Source organism: Heteronotia binoei, chromosome 6, assembly GCF_032191835.1.
Source record: "Heteronotia binoei isolate CCM8104 ecotype False Entrance Well chromosome 6, APGP_CSIRO_Hbin_v1, whole genome shotgun sequence".
Classification (NCBI taxonomy): domain Eukaryota; kingdom Metazoa; phylum Chordata; class Lepidosauria; order Squamata; family Gekkonidae; genus Heteronotia; species Heteronotia binoei.
In genome coordinates this window covers 87584033-87601057 of record NC_083228.1, presented here as the reverse complement: position 1 = coordinate 87601057, position 17025 = coordinate 87584033, and the positions used below count along the sequence as shown (strand labels likewise).

At 45.5% G+C, this 17025-nt stretch overlaps 1 protein-coding gene across 5 annotated transcripts in view; it reads left to right on the top strand.

Annotated features, from left to right (window-relative positions):
- The first annotated feature begins 440 nt into the window (after positions 1-440).
- EPHB1 (EPH receptor B1) overlaps positions 441-17025 on the top strand; it is a 481329-nt gene continuing 464744 nt past the window's right edge. For 2 of the 5 annotated variants that reach the window (XM_060242065.1, XM_060242064.1), the window contains exon 1: positions 441-862. In XM_060242065.1, the coding sequence (XP_060098048.1) occupies positions 790-862 (73 nt within the window). In that variant the 5' untranslated portion in view covers positions 441-789. The remainder of the gene's footprint in view (positions 863-17025) is intronic. The other 3 variants (XM_060242063.1, XM_060242062.1, XM_060242066.1) reach the window with 2 other exon arrangements.

Sequence of the window (17025 nt, the reverse complement as noted above, 5' to 3'; positions counted from 1 at the left end):
CTGTTGCTAGTTCACTCTTATCGTCACGAAAGGAGAAATCTTTAAAGCAGGCAAGGAGACCCCGGAAGACAGGGAAGCGCGCTGTAAATAAAGCAGGCTGTGGCTGAAGATAAAAATAGGCGGATTCTCGTTAGGAAAAACGGGCAGGTTCTGCGCCGAGTGACCTGAATTAATGCCGTATTAGAGAAAATACGAAGTGTGTGTCGCAAAGTGCCCACTAGGGGGAGCTCGTTCTCTTCCCTTCTCGAATCCTTCCTCGCCCTCTTCCCGTGGTTTACTGCAAAAGTTTTTCTAAAACTAACAATACCAGTGAAAGGAAGTGCTCGCCGCTGATTGGACGGGGGATTTTTGTAGGTTTGATTCCTTGATTGGACAGGAGCCGTTGGGGGTGGGAAGAGTGTTGATGTGCGAGCGGGGGGGGGCAACCTCTCTCTCCCCCTCCCTTCAGCTTCACTGGCTGATCTTGTTCTCACTGTACACTTTACTATAGCTTGCAATGTGACACTAAAATATACTCTCTCACACGCACATCACACCCCATACACACACACACGCACGCATACAGCCACACGCACATACCGACACACGCTGGCACACACGCATGCACGCACGCACACACGGACCCACGCGGAGGACCGGGCAATCCAAAGTGGACTGACTTCTAGTTAGAGGAGATCTACATGTGTGCACATCTTTAAGCAAGCAACGGGAAAGGAACTAAATCTGGTCCAAGTCGGAACTATTCTTCTTCTTTGTTTTTTAAAACTCCATCCCCGTTTCTCCTGCATCATGTTTGGGGCTCCCATGGCATTGGATTTTGTAGTGCTTTTCTGCCTGGCATCTGCAATTGCAGCTGTGGAAGGTAAAATACGAACTGCGAGGAGGCGGGGGGGGGGGCAAAACTTTTGTTTCGCTGGCTTGTTCGGTGTTGGCTGCTGGGGACCGGCATGCCCGGGTTGGTGTCTCCCTCGCGCCTTCCTCGGTCGGGGTGGCGGCGACGAGAAGAGGCGAGCCTGGCGGCTCCGGAGGGCGGGCAAAAGTCGTGCCAGGGCCCGGCTGGCCCCGGCTGCAATGCAGCTGCTGGCCCTCTGGTGGGATGGGATGGGACGGGGCGGCGCGGGGGAGGGAAGCCCTTCCTGGGCTGGAGTTCAGGGGCTAGAGCCGACCTCCCAGCGGGGCTTTCCCGGGGCTCCGAGCTCTTCGCCAGGCGAGCGCAGCGCGATGCCCCTCCGCCTGGCTCTTGGGGGCACGCCTCTCTCCCGGGCGGCGGGCAGCAAGAGCCGCAGGCTGGCGGGGGGGGGGGGGACGGCAGAAGGCTCTCCTCCCCATGGCCCCTGCAAGGGGGGGGGCGTCTCCGGCGAAGGCGGATGGGGGGGGGGAGGTTGGGGAGGGAGCCGCAGGTCCGGTTTGCCTCTGGCCTCGAGAGATGCCCCGGCGGTGCCGCCGACCGCAGCCTCTTCCGACGCCGCAGTTCCCCCTAATGCCGCGTTCGCCGTAGCCGGTGGCCATCGATCACTCGACTAGACGGTCGCGGCGGCGTTTATTGTCGCGAATCTATCATTGGGATCGGAAGACCTCCCCCCCCCCCCCCCGCCTTGCCGCCGCTCCGCCTCCTCGCTGCTGGGGGGGGCGCCAGAGCTGCCCCAGCGCTCTCCCCCCCCCCCGCCTCCGGAACGAATCACGTCGGACGCCCACCCGGGGGTCTCTGCTGTCTCCCTAGGGGCTGGGGGGGGGGACCTTGTGCGTGTGCCCTGCCCCCTCCCCCTCCGATTATATTGCCCAGCCAGGAGGCAGCCAAGCTCGGGAAACTTTTGCAGCCGCACAAAGGCAAGGGCTCCTGCCAGCAGCCTGCAAGAAGGGGGTGCAGGCGGAGTGACGCTGGGTCCCCACAAGTGAAGGGAGCTTGCAGCGGGGACGGGCTGGGGCAGGCAGGCACGTCTCCGGATGCAGGGGAGGGGCGGGGAGCGGCGTGGGCGCTGCTGGCCTGAGGACTGGCCAGACGTGACCATTCCCAGCAAGATGCTCAGCCGGTACTCCCTGCTGCTGAGCTGCGCCTGCTGCCTCCGTGCAACAGGGCGGTGAAACTTTGGGAAAGCCGGGATCCACAGCGACGTGGTCGTTCTTAAGGACGAGGCCATCTTCCACGAAGAACCCCGCGACTGCTAAAGCTCCTCTGATGTTCGCTAAGGAGGCCTGAGGGTTTCCGCCAACCCCCCCCCCCCCCCCGGCGGACGATGTAGCCGGGCTGGTTCCTGGTTCAAAAGGCGCTCGCTCTCCTGTAGGGCTGCTGCGCTTTGCCAGGTGAAGGGCAGGTAGAGGCTGCCCACTGAAAAGAGAGGGCGTGTGTGTGTGTGTGCGGGGGGGGGGGGCTGGTCTGGATAAGGCCGGATCCTGGTTTTGTTGGCAAATAGAGGGTGAGGGGAAGAAAGGGGTTGCCAGCAGCATCCCATGCAGCCCTCAGCTCTTGGCTTCGAGACTTTGGGGCATTGGAAAGGAAAGCCCAGCCTTGAGGGATGGAGTGGTGGCAGAGTCTGCCTGCCTGGAGAGAAAGTAGAGGCCAGTTTCATTGGCGTTCAAGACCTCGGCAGCTTCATTTGTCTAACTTCCCTCACTTTTTTATTGCCCTTTTGAATGTAGGGGTGGGTGGGACAGAGAGGCATGCTGAGGAGATCGGACAATGCTCCTGGTAGGTAGATTGAAAGCATCTGATTGATGTGGCTGGGGATTCATGGATTATATTCCCTCTCTGACTTGTCCAGGAGGAGGAGGAGAGATGCCTTTTAAAAATACTCTTGGTGTGTGCAAAGCTTGATTTAAAAACAAAACGAACCCACCTGGCTCAGGCTGCTTGCTCAGGGAAAGCACACAAAGCACCCACGGAGGGTAATCTCAGAAACGGTCCTTTGCATTATTCTGCTCTGTCATTCTTTGTAATGCTGTCCATTGTATCCCCCGCCTTTCGCATTGTGTGCCAAATGCCTTCTGCATGGAGAAGTTTTTAAAAGCCAAGGAGGGATGTGCTCTGACTGCATCTTCAATTCTGTGCTGCGGACTCCGCTAATGGCCCAAATGGGTTAGTTAAGTATTGTAAGAGGCCTTCTTGAAAGTTGTGTTTTGAAAATGCAAAGGCTTTCATCCACAAAAGGAAGCAGCTTCCCTTTTAGGCAGCGCCTGACTTTCCCTGGCACCTTCCAAGCACTTTGCTACAGGTGAAACTGACCGCAGATCAGGAGCCCTGCTGTCTGCAGAGAGGGATGGCAGACCTGAGCCAGCCTGGGCTTCCACACCAAAGTGTGATGAACACTGCAGCTTGTTTCCCCCCCCCACCTCCTCCCCATCTTTTTGTTATGGAAATCTCAGGAGAGCAGCGTCAAGCTAATCCCATGGCAAACAGCTTTGCTTGCCCAGCTAATTCCTCAGCAACCACAGTTAAAACGGCCCAAATCTTGGCAAAGCAAAAACTAACAATAGCTGGGAGTGGCAGGGGCTGGCCAGGCTGCCTACCTGCCTGCCTGCACAATACCTGCACCGTTGATGGTAGAGCTGATCCAAATGCAGGTCTAAGGAGTCCAGGGTTGGTGGGAGTGGGGAGAGGACAAGGGGAGTTAGTAAATGCTGATGCTGGGTTTCATTGGCATGAGTCTGTGGCTGTTGCTGTTTGTAGAAAACACAAGGGGAAGGGAGGGAATGTGCTCAGTGAAGTTACAAAGCCAGGCTCCGATGATTTAGGACTCAGCCACAGGACCTGTGGAGGGATTGTGAATACGTTCCTGTTTTCTTTGCAGAAGGGGGGAGGAGGGAGGAAAGGTGGGATGGCATGTGGTTGCAAGCACAGCTACTTTTTGTTTTTGCACCCATTGGTTGAGATTTTGGAACTACTAGTGAAACTTGAAAGGAGAATATTGTGACAAAAATGTTCAACCCTTTGAGAGCACATGCTGGTTAAAAATAAACAAAACCCTTCACGCCATCCCCTGAAAATGCATAAATTAGTATGCAACTTCTTTATATTTTTCCATACTGAATTACTGTACACCTGAGCCCCTTCCATTCATCCAGTGTACATTGCTTGTTTTCCCATGCACGGCCATAAAATATATGTATACATATGTTGAGTAGTTCTTGCTGCCTAGATTCTTTCAAGCACTGATGTCTGTTTACAAAATCAGAATGTTCAGACATGAACGGACCCACATTTCATTAAACGCAATGCATGAAAAGCCCTTTGATGAGCAGCAAATTTGTGACCTGATTCTGCTGGAAAGTATTTAATTACATATGTGGTGGGAATGCCTTATTATATCTTTTTGTATTTGTAAGCATTATTGCCAAAAATATCAATGGATATTTGCTGCCACTGGATCCAGCATTGATCATTCTCTTATATAGTACTAAGAAGGATTTAATCTTTCTCCTCTTAATGGCAGCTACCTTCATGCAGGGTAGAAAATAGAATTTCATACCAGGGCCCTCTTTGTTAATATGGTATAGGAAAACTTGGGACTTACAAATAGTGGAGTGGTGGTGGCGGCGGAATGCATACCAGCTCAGTTACATACCTACTTGCATGGGCTTATTTTTATTAGATTTGCCAAATAGCCATTCTGAAACAATAAAATAAAAACCTTTTATTTTTTGTAAATTAGCAGTTGATCATTTTGATTTGAAAACTCATTCCTGTCTTCTGTGTAACCCATGTTGCTGTTGCTCATATTATTTATTTATTTGTTTTTTTGTATTTATATTCTGCCCTCCCCTGATGGGCTCAGGGCAGCTAACAGCAGTTAAAGCAACGTGGAATTAAATCGTTACAATAAAATCATTAAAACATCTCAAACATATACAGTTCTAATCCCTAGATGGCATTATTATTAGTTCTTGGTTAGCGCTATTTACCTTGATGTTATTGGATGTTTTTTAGAGCATTACCTTTCTGTTTGGGTTGGGTTAGGATATCAGTGCTGCGGGGTGGTGAAGAGCTGGTCACCTGCATTAGATGTTAAAAGCCTGTTTAAACAGTTCTGTTTTACAGGCCCTGCAGAATTGTGGCAAGTCCCACAGGGCCCTGGTGTTTTCAGGGAGAGCATTCCAGAGGGTAGGGGCCGCCACTAAGAAGGCTCTAGATATCTTGGCAGTGTTATATTTAATTATGTATTCATTTCCTGTATTTGTATATTTCATTATAAAAATCTTTGTACTTAAAATAATTTCAGTGATAAAGTTATAAAAGAAAAATGTTTTGTGTGAAGGGATAGAAAAGGTCAGCACTGAGCGTTACGGCTGTGGTGTCCCATCCACAAATGGAAGATGTTGGTTGATGTTGCATTTCCTGAATAATGAGCATCTGTGTGAACCAGGCTACAGAAATCACTCTGCTCTCTGCTAAAACAGGATATTTCTTCCTTAGGGTGTCTCACTAAGATTTATTTCCAGTTTTTCTTTGATTGATTGATGCACACTTACCCTGTTTTCCTTCACAATGGGGACTCAAAGTGACATACAACAGCTTTCCCTCCTCTTCTATTTTATCTACACAACAACCCAGTGAGGCAGATTAAGTTGAGAGTCAACCAATTTCACACTAGATTTTTAATCCTGGTTTAGCCCTGTCCCCAAGCTGACATTCTACACTAAAATCATAGAATCATAGACCAATTTTGCATTTGAGCCTTAATCCTTGTTTAACTCTGTCTCCAAACTGACATTCTACACTGGAATCAGAAAAAACAACTCTATGACTCTGATCTTAGTGTAGAATGTCAGTTTGGGGACAGGGCTAAACCAGGATTAAAAGTATAGTGCGAAATTAGTCATAGAGTTGGTTTCTCTGATTTTAGTGTAGAATGTCACTTTGGGGACAGGGCTAAACCAGAATTAAAGGTCTAGTGTGAAATTGGTATCAGTGACTGGCCCACAGTCCTCCAGGAGGCTTCCATGGCAGAAGGGGGATTCCAATCTGGGTTTTCCAGATCCTAGTCTGACATTTTAACTATTACTCCATGCTGGGTTGAAAATGGAGCTGTCCAAAAAGCTCTAAAAGAATAATGTGGGACATGGAATCCCTATTTATCATTCAACACAGGCTAAAATTACCATCCAGCCTACAGATTATTCCTGCGTACTGTTAGGCTATTATGTGCTTGTGATTCTGCCAAGATCAGAATAGTTAGGCACTTAAGGCTGAGCTCTCAATTGTTTACTTTGAGCAGAAGTCTAAGAGCAGAGCCAGGGGCGCCATGGCTCCCACTGACAACTTTCCTGGTGCCCATCAAGCGTTGTTAGAAAGTGGATGAGGCAGGGTTGGGCACTTACCCAACAGGGATTCTGATTGGCCCCTGGAGATCCAATAACATAGTTTCAGTGATAGCTGTCCCCTCTGTTACTTTTATTTTCTGTCACTTCTCTTTTCCAGTGTATTTTTTAAAATTATCCCCCCTTTCTCCCTGTACTTGGGCCTTCAACACACCTTTTGTGGTTTGCTGCACTCCCTGTGTCAGCTGTTTTGTGGTTGTGTTCACTACCCTGTGTCAGAATTCCATAGGTGCCTCTGGGCTGAAAAAGGTTTGCCATCAGAGAATACAGTAATATTTTGAACATAGCCCCATCTGCAGATACTTATATCTGCACATTAGGGCCACGTAGAGACAAGGGAGATCTTTCTACACACCATGGGGGATAACCAAGTTTGCAAAAAACAAAACGAAACCTTAGTAAAAATGAAAGGTTGAAGTCCCCCCTCAACAGAGGAACATTGTCTTTACTTGCATTAGCGCATTGTGGGGAATGGAGGAGAAGGAGCAGCCACTGCCACTGGTGTTATTGCTGCAGGTGGGCAGGGGGAGGAGAGGGGAAGCTGCCATTGCCCCTGCCACCCCCATATTGCTCCCCACAGAGCACAAGGAAATAGGCAAGTGAGCAGAATGATGGGGGGCAGTTGGCTAGGCAGTGGCAGGGAGGTGGCAGTGGAGCAGGCAGGAGGGTAGGAAGAGCTGCACGTGGGCAAGATGCCTCCTCCCACATGTGTTTCTCATGGGTCCAGGGGTGGGGGAGAAGTGGGAGCCCCAAAATGGATGGGCGAGCATGCTAAGCGTGGGGGGAAATAGGACCCATACCTGCCAGTCTCTTGGTTCATTTTTTTGTATTTGTCTAAGTGCAGAGGAATCTCGTTGCATACATTATCCTGGACAAATGAAGACTGGTCTTAAGATCTGTCAGTATAGTATACTGGTTACAGCAGGGGTTTGAAATGTCCATCCTTTAGGCCAGAACTGGCATGCCCAGGGCTTTAATTAGGCCTACAGGCCTCTTTTCTCCCCCCTCCTGTCCTCACCCTTGAAGCTCTGAGGCTGCTAAAGTTCCCATCTGCTTCTTGTCTTTGCAGGCTGAAGCAGGAAGCAATTCTCAGCTTGCAAAGCTGCAAAGAAAATGCAGAATGGATTTTCAGTTAAGATCTCTCTGCCCAGATAGACGACTATGGAACAAGTCTGTCTGGGCACAGAGACCTTAATGGAAAATCCATTCCATGTTTTTCTTGCAGCTTTGTCTGTGCTGCAATGTATTTTAATGCAGTGGAGCTAAAGCAGTTTCGCTTTTCAGTGTTTATGTGGCCAGTTAGAAGCTGTTCCTTGCTGTAGTTGTGTGATCTTGCAAATAAAGGGTTGATGCTGTGAGCTAGCATGTCTCTGATAAATGGACCTTAGAACGGGTGCATGGTGAGTACTCTAACCTGGGAATCCACAACCAAAGGGTAATATCACACAGAAGAACCATTGCCAATTTGAGTAGACCTGTGGGCAGGGGAAAAAGCTTGCAATGCCCCACCATTTCATGTTTTCCTAAACCCAGAGCATTATGTATTTTTGGTTTATATTTCTTGTTTCTGCTGTGATTCTTGTGCTTTTTTTGATGTTTTATTTTTAAAATTGCATTGCCAAATCCCACTATTCCCCCACCTTTCCATTTTAAACAAAACATCGCAAGAGTTTTAAGCATGTTTGTATCTTGTAAAACATATTATTGTTAATTGTGGTTCTCTGTATCTTTTATAAAGTTTATATATTTGCTACCTTGCATTACATTTTATGATATGAATGGCTTGGCCCCACAAAGTCCCATTTATGTCTGATCTGGCACTCATAACAAATGAGTTTGATACACCTGGGTTACAGTGTTGGACTAGGAAGTGAGATATGAAGGTTCAAATTCCGATTCAGTCTTTAAATTTACTGGGTGACCTTGGTTACCCTCCTTCGTCTCTCAGCCTAACATACCTCATAGAGTTCTGATAGTAAAATGGAGGATCAGTTGCTTTCTGAACTCCTTGAAGAAAAGGCAGACTTAAAATTGTGATCGATTGATTGGCTTTTAATGCATATTTCAATTCCTAGGAGATGCCAGACAGACGTTAGTCCCCTTCAAAAGGAAGACTGGTCTCTTATTGCATTTTTGAGTGGTTGAAGCTCATCTTGATGCCAGCTTTGTGAGGTGGGGAATAATAACCAGCTCAAATACATATGGTGGGTTTTCCCTCTCTCATTATCTTTGTTTTGTTGAGTCATCTAATCATAATCTGTGCTTCTGTGTTGTTTGGTTTTGTCATTTAGAGGACAACCATAAATGCTTGTCTTGTTGCTTTGGAAACATGGAGGGCTTCAACCATGTCTTGAAAGTTGTCTAGCAGAATTATATTGCATTTGAAAAAAATGTTGCAAGTGCAAACTCTAGACACAATGAAGAACTCTGGATGACTGAGATTTTTTGTAATAAATTGGGAGCCTTTTGGGGTCTACTTTATGGTGTGTGGAGGTCCCTATTATCTTGCTTCAGAGCGTTCAGATCAGCTAACTGTGCTGTCCAAAGAATACAGGTTTCTACATCCATTGACTTCAGTGAATTTAGCAGGATATAACTCTAGTTAGGATTGCACTGTAAGTTTGATCCTGCACATATTCATTGCTACATTTGACAAATGTGGCCTGACTGGAGATATAGAGCAGTTGCCTCTTTGTGAATTGGTGGGGCAACCACTGCTGGAAATTTGGATATTTTTTTTTTTTAAAAAAAGCTCTGATGTCATGGTATTTAGAAAGCCCAGGAGCAAAAGGGGAAAAATGCAAGATACAAATAGTAAGATCCCCTCATTGCTTTGAAGCCTAGAGTCTGGTTCAGAAATTGATGAAGAATTTCGTGACAGAGCCTTGTGACAGAGCTGACATTCTGAAAGTGCCAACAGTGCAGTCCTGTGCATACTTGACTGGGAATGAGCCTCACTGGACACAGTGGGACTTGCTTCTGAGTGGATGTCCATAGGTTGCACAGTAACAATTGCCTGCCTCAACAAGGATGTTGGTGTTGGTAAGAGAGGGTAGCTGTATTGGATCAAATAAACAGCCCAAGCAGTTTGAAATTCCATTGTCCCCTTCAGTGTGAGAAACGCTGTTGTGAAGAGCATCATTTGTCTTAGTGATGCTGCTGCTTCAGGACCAATCACAGAAATGAACATGTCAATCAATTGAAATGTTGTAGGGTTTTGTGGTTATGATCTTTTAATGTTGGTTTTGTTTTTGCATTTTGTCTAGCTTTTCTTTGATGTTTCCATATTCTTTCTGAAATGCATTCATTAATTGCCATGATCTAGATTATGCCAGTTTAATTCAGGTTAATGAGCCCTTACTAAAACAAATAGCCCTATTGACTTTAGAGGTGCTAGCTTCATCAATTAGCACTCATCAAAGTGAGGAAGGGTTTTGCATGCTCCTAGGAAGATGGGATCTAATTTGCACTTACAGAGGCCACAGGCCTTCATAAATACCCTTGAATTTTACTGAAAGAACCTGAAGTTGCATCCTATGTGCCCTGCTTATTATGATAATGTATGTATACAAAATGCCCACTGTGTATTATTTTGTTTCTGGAGTTATTAGTCACGGCTGAAACTTTAAAGAGATGTACATGTATATTTTTTCTCCAATAGGGAACCAAAGTGGTTTGCAATGTTTTTCTCCACTTTAGCATCACAACAGCCCTATGATGTAGAATAAGAGGGAGTAACTGGCCCAGGGTCACCCAGCGACTTTCCATGGCAGTGTGGGTACTCAAACCTGGGTCTCTGTGATCGTAGTTTGACACTCAGACACCTAGTCTGAGCCAGTTTGGAGTAGTGGTTTAAAAGTGCAGATTCTAATCTGGGAGAACTGGGTTTGATTCCTCACTCCTCCACATGCAACTGCTGGCGTGACCTTATTTTCAGTCACAGTTCTCTCAGAGCTGTTCTCTCAAGAGCAGTTCTCAAAAGAGCTCTCTCAGCCCCACCTACCTCACAGGATGTCTGTTGTGGAGAGAGGAAGGGAAGGAGATCGTAAGCCACTCTATAGAAATCCTCCTCCTCCTCCCACTTTAGAAATACCTTGTATTTTCCTTAAAAGTGGGGTGGGGGGTGGGGGAGGAGGGAAAGAGATTTTGGATGTAACTTTTCACAGGCAGGATAAAAATAGGAGAGAAAGTATATGTTTTTTCCCTTTTTAAACTAGGTTTTAAAACCTTGAAACATTTCAGTTATATATTCTTGTTTAAAAGATGAGTTTAACAAAAAATCTAAAAAAATGTACCGTATTTTTCGCTCCATAAGACGCACCTGAGCATAAGACGCACCTAGTTTTTAGAGCCGTTTGTGTGAATTTAGAGGCATTTGTGTGAATTTTTTGCAGTATTCGCTCCTTAAGACGCACACACTTTTCCCTCCACTTTTTTTGGGGGGGAAAGTGAGTCTTATGGTGCAAAAAATACTGTACTCTTAATATAAGACTTTTTATTTGACAGACTGAGTTAAAGCCTACTTTTTTGTATAAAAGAATAAATCAGGGGAAAACATCTGAATTTTTTTTCCAATTTTAAATTTTTATTAGAATAATAACATATATAACATTTAACAAACATCAACTATAACACTAACAAACATAGAGTCTATCCATGAGCCATCACATTACTAAACATGCCAAGCATAGTGTTGTTCTAATATAAAGCAAAATTTAAGTACTTGTCCGGCAATTTACACAGTGTATTTTGTTCAGATTGTACATAATCAAAAAAATGGAACCATTTTTCCACAAACAAGTTTTTTACCTGGCCTGTGAGCATAGTAAATATGATATAGTCAAGCATGTACTATATTTATTGCTGTGACTTCTATACTTGACTCAAAACCCAGTATATCATAACTGGTGCTAGGATGAAGGAGGCCTGATCCTATATCACAAAATAAACCTTGCCTGAGAGATCATAGAATCATAGAGTTGGAAGGAACCTCCAGGGTCATCTAGATCTTGTACATCTGGGTGCTTTCACACAAGAGATTTGGCTTAACCTAGTCACGCCTCCCATTCAGAGTAAATGTGCACGATCACACAAGCACATTTGCGTTCCGAACTGCACTCATTCTCACTCCATCTCCAGACACCTCATATCTGGATTAAAAAGCCACCTGGATCCTTCCAGTAGTTTTCCCCTGAATCGCGTTTAGGGCACTATTCGCAGTCTGTCTGAATGCCCTGGTATGCTTCATAAGCAGAAGAGCTGTGTGATCACACCAAGCCATTTCCAGCACAGTTGTTCCTCCCCCCCCCACCCCCTCCAAGGAGTGCTTGTGCACTTCTCTGCTTGAGCACACACACCTGGGGATTTTTTTTTAAACCAACCTTTTCTGCGGTGAGTCTGTGGTTGAGACACGCTAGCAGTCTGAATGAGCAACCACGGACCACTGCTGGGATCCTGCTGCTTCAACGGCCAGTGTCTGATCCTTCTGAAACAGATCAAACCCAAGCTGGTTTTTTGCCAACAGGATAATATTGCATCAATTTCCCAGTGTGAAGCCACCCTCTATCTTACAGCCTTTTATATATTTAGTTGTCAAGTTCCGAACGTTTATTCAAGTATTTGTATCCTGCTTTTTTCTCCACTGGGAAACCAAAGTGACTTGCAAAAGACCCACAAATGCACAACAAAGAACTACCAACAAAAGGAAGATTCAGTAGACCTTCAGGACTGGTCTGACATCTAACTGGGTTGGCTGACTCCAGACCACAAGGGCCAAGAGCATTTATGACTGCACTAGAGTGGTAAAGCTGCAGTACTGCAGTCGGAGCCCTCTACTCATGACCTGAGTTCGATCCCAGCAGAAGCTGGTTCAGGTAGCCGGCTCCAGGTTGACTCAGCCTTTCATCCGTCTGAGGTCGGTAAAATGAGTACCCAGCTTGCTGGGGGGAAAGTATAGATGACTGGGGAAGGCAATGGCAAACCACCCCATAAAAAGTCTGCCATGAAAACATTGTGAAAGCAATGTCACCCCAGAGTTGAAAAACGACTGGTGCTTACACAGGGGACTACCTTTACCTTTATTAGCATTTATGAGTCTGCTAAACAAACACAGAGGAGGCTTACTTTTGGTCCTGTGGAGAAACAGTGTTCTGCTTAGTAACTAAAAAGGTAAAGATAGTCCCCTGTGCAAGTACTGGGTTGTTACTGACCCAGGGGGTGATGTCACATCAGAACATTTTCTTGGCAGACTTTTACGGGGTGGTTTGCCATTGCCTTCCCCAGTCATCTACACTTTATCTCCAGTAAGCTGGGTACTCATTTTACCAACCTCGGAAGTCTGAGTCAACCTTGAGCAGGCTACCTGAACCCAGCTTCTGCTGGGATCAAACTTAGGTCGCGAGCAGAGCTTGGACTGCTGTACTGCAGCTTACCACTCTATGCCACGGGCACTAACTCTTTATTATAAACTAGCCATTTAGTATTCAAGTAAGTGATCTTTCTTAGTGTCTCAGTGTGTGTAGAGAGACCCAAAGAAAATTTTTATATACACAGTCACACACATCAGGGTCTAAATAGGTATACTTCTGTAGTGCAGGTGCTTAAGTGAAATCCTATGCAAGTTCTGAGAAGTTAGTCCCAGTATGGTCAGTGGGGCTTACTTCCAGGTGAATGCACACATGATTGTAGCCATGAGTTTGACATGAACAAAAATGGTTCTAGGTAAAATAAAAAGTTCTATTTAACTGCATACTAATATGTTTTAATTGTTACAGCAACCAATTAATGTTCATGCCTGTTCAGGTAGTGTAGGTTGTGATATGTAACATGATTTAATGATTTCAAATGTCCTTTATTGTGGTGAAAATCACTATTTTTAACTTGCCTTGATTTAAACCAATTTGCTGTGTTGCTAAAGAGCCTGCAGTTATTCCAGTGGAGCTGTGGGGAAGTCTGCTGGTGGGTCATGACCCTTGATCACACAGAAAGTAAGAATCTGCATGAACCAATCCAAGACACCTCTCCCTTTCAGAATTACAGATTACAGTAAGGTTGTCACTGATCATAATTCTATAAAAACAAAGCCTGTGATAGGGCAGGGAAGATGCCTCCCTCACCCCAGTTTCTCCAGAGGATCTTCTCATCACCCTTTTCCATTGTCAGGCTCAGTTCAAAAACAATGCAAAACTAAATGTTTATTTTATCTATGATCAGACGATGCAGAGACCGACTCATCTCAGCCATTATGACAAGAAACGCCTTGCCGTGTAGCTCTTGTTTCATAACAAGATTGTGGGATGGCATAAAGGGTGGGAAAGCTCAAAAATTTGTCTCCTCAAAGCCCAATCCCCCTCCATCAGGTTAGCAGCCAGTTTTTCTGAGAAGTCATGAAAGGCAAAGTGCTATGGTACTTGAACCTCCCAACTTTCTCAATTCTCCTATACTTCCTTCCATCATCAAGGGGAAGATAAAGAAGAATGTTAGATCTGCATGGCCTTTTGTTCTCAAGCCCCCTTCCACCACCCCCGCACCCAATTTTGCTTGAACTTGAATTTGCCATGAATGTGGCAATTAGCAAATCAAGAGGACCGTGTTTGGCCCAGGGACCAGTCACTGCTAAAGGATAGTTTGGGAAGGGGTTAAGTGGGTCATTTCCAACTCACTGCCCTAATGTGTCCCATGTATAAAGCATCTTCCCTCCCAAACATGTTCCAGCATTCCCTTGAAAGCTCCAACAATGGAAATTTCACAGCTGCCCAGGATGTCTCATTCCATTGCTAAAGGCTCTTACTGAGTAGTTGAAATTGGACTACACAAAAAGCATAAGGAGGTGTCATGCACTGGGCCACCTGGATTTACAAAGGGTTTTCAGAATTTTCAGGATGTTGTAGATCAGGCCTTGGGAAAAAAAGGAAAGGGGTTAGGGGCAGATGGATGAATCTTTAGCAGCAGCTGGGCCGTTTCTTTATAGCCATAAGAAATAGTGGAGCAGCTCAGTTTGACTGGAGTCATCAGACTCGCTTGGCTGCCATTGATTTCTGATAAAATTAGGTTCCCAAATGTTGTTTCTGTAGAGCTAAAGACATTTAAGATTATAGCAGGATCCTGTGTTCCTGTGAACATTAGTGCAGCTTTTCTCAGACTTTTGATAGCTGAGGCACATTTTTTTCTCCTAGAGTAGAATAGGAGGAACTCTTTCCTCTTATACCACCCTCCCTGTATGTTTTCTTGGATCAGCTCCCAGAACTGTTTCTTGTAAATATATATTAGCCCAGTTAATGCTGGTTTCCAGCATCTCATCTTCTTTGATCTGCTCGTTGGACCTCGAGTGGGACAAGGCAGTAGTGATGCTTATATCTCACCATTGCAAATGATGGCCAGGGCTGTTGTCCATCAAGGAATTATTTATTTATTTATTTTAGTAAGTCTCTATTCCACCCATTCCCCATAGGGCTCAGGGCGGAGTACAACATATAATAAAACAAGAAAATACAAGAAAAACATTTTATAAACAGATGACTCAACAGCACTCAGATTACCATGACATCACATATTGCACAGCCTAGCTCACATCATGATATCTCATAGGGATGGCAGTTTTTATTCCAGTTCCTAGCACAGATGACAGTGCTGGCTGGGGAGGCCAACCAGATCAAGACTAGACGCCCACAACCTCAGCTAAAAGCCTGGCAGAACAGCTCTGTTTCACAGACCCTATGGAAGGCTAACAAGCCAGGTAGGGCCCGGATCTCAATAGGAAGCTGATTCCACCAGGTTGGGGCCAGGACTGAAAAAGCCCTGGCCCTAGTTGAGGCGAGGCGGGCATCTCTTGGGCTGAGGACTGCCAACAGATGTTGGGAGGCTGAATGTAACGACCTCCTGGACATATATGGAAAGAGACAGTCCCGCAGGTATGTTGGTCCCAGGCGGCGTAAGGCTTTAAATATTCGCACTAGAACCTTGAAGTGGATCCTTGAAGCGAATTGTCTTAGGCCATAAGTTGACTCGTAGCTGACAGTGTAGATGACTGGGGATGACAAACCACTCCATAAAAAGCTTGCTGTGAAAATGTCATAATGTGATGTCACCCCAGAGTAGGAAATGACTAGTGCCTGCACAGGGGACTACCTTTACCATTATAGTTGACAGTAAGGTTGGATTGTTACCTTGATGAGGTTTGGTGACTTATCCAGTCCCTTAATTCAAATATAGTACTCCCTTCAGATTGAAGCAAAGCGTATGAATGTTTATTAGCTAATTACAGATTTAGTAGTTAATTTCCAAGTAATCAATAAAAGTCCACATACTCACCACATCAAGAGGGCAATCTTGGGTACTAACATTCCTGTCAAGATGATCAGTCCCATTTCAGAATCTCAGGTATAAGCATATTTTTCTTTCAGGTTTAGGGTAGAGAGTTCAAAGACAGAAAAAGTTCAGACTTTTCTAAACTACTGTATCTTATGAACTGGTGATAGCATAATCAGGATGTTCTGTTGGTAGTTTACTATCCCTCCCCTTAGCATTCTAAACTGCTGATTAAAGCATTTTGGTTAGTTCACTGTGTTGCATATCAACCAATATCTAACCTCTTGACCTTAGCTAGCAAAAGCATCCTGCCTGTTGCTAATCCTTAACTGGTTGCACATGTTAACAGTGTCTTCTTGCTGGAGACTGGGGAGAGACTGTAAGTTAGCTGCTTGAGCACAGCACGTTTTCATGTTCTGATTTCAGTGGCAGTTTCATTCTGTCTGGGACTTGAGTAAATGGTTGGCAAACGTTTTCCATGGGGAACTTGATGCTTGAGATAGATCAGGTTCCCCTTTTCCTGTAAGAGGCTGTTGCCCTTTGTTTCAGGCTAATGGTTAACAGAAGTAGGAGTGGAACAAGATGGATTCTGAATCCTATTGTGCTAAACTCTGTATTTTAAAATTCGTCACATTCCCAAGAAACAAAGAAGTTACTGCACAATTTTTGGTTATAGGGTTACTTGCTCAGATCCTCGGGAATGGCTGACATGGATAATTTGGGGATATCCAGCAAAGAATAGGGGACAGGGAGGCTCTGATATTCTCCTGGGAAATAGCATGGTTCTCTGGTATGTCATGTAGAGAGCTTGGAATATGTTTGAGAGTGTTTTCTATGTAATACCAGGTAGAGAGGTTTCCAGGTAGCTGTCCTGGACTACTCTATGTGCTGTGGCTAGACTGTCTTTCTAAGGACTTCAGGTGTGGCTTTATAATTGCTCAACTTTGTGGTAAAAAGTATTTTTTAAAAATGGCAAACTGATACCAAATATAGAATTATATAGGTATAAAAGCCAAGCTGTACTGGTGACAACTCACCTACCCTCCCTTTGGCTGAGCTGTGTGTCACTCAAAAAGCAACCCCACCCTCCAACCTTGGGACAGACGAGGATTGGGCCACTGGGGAAGCTGCTAGGCAGTGGCTGTTGCTAGGCAACCAAGCTTGTTTCTGTCAATAATATGTGGGGGAGAGGCCCTTTCCAGGCCTATTTTGGCCTTTGAGGGAGAACTCATTGGGACCAGTCCTGACTAGGGTTGCCAGCTCCAGGTTGGTGGGAAATTCCTGGAGATTTTGTGGTGGAGTCTAATGAAGCCAGAGTTTGGGGAGGGGAGAAGCCTCAGCTGAATATAGTGTCAAAGAGTCCACCCTCCAAAGCAGTTATTTTTCCCAGGTGGAGAGAGAGCTGTT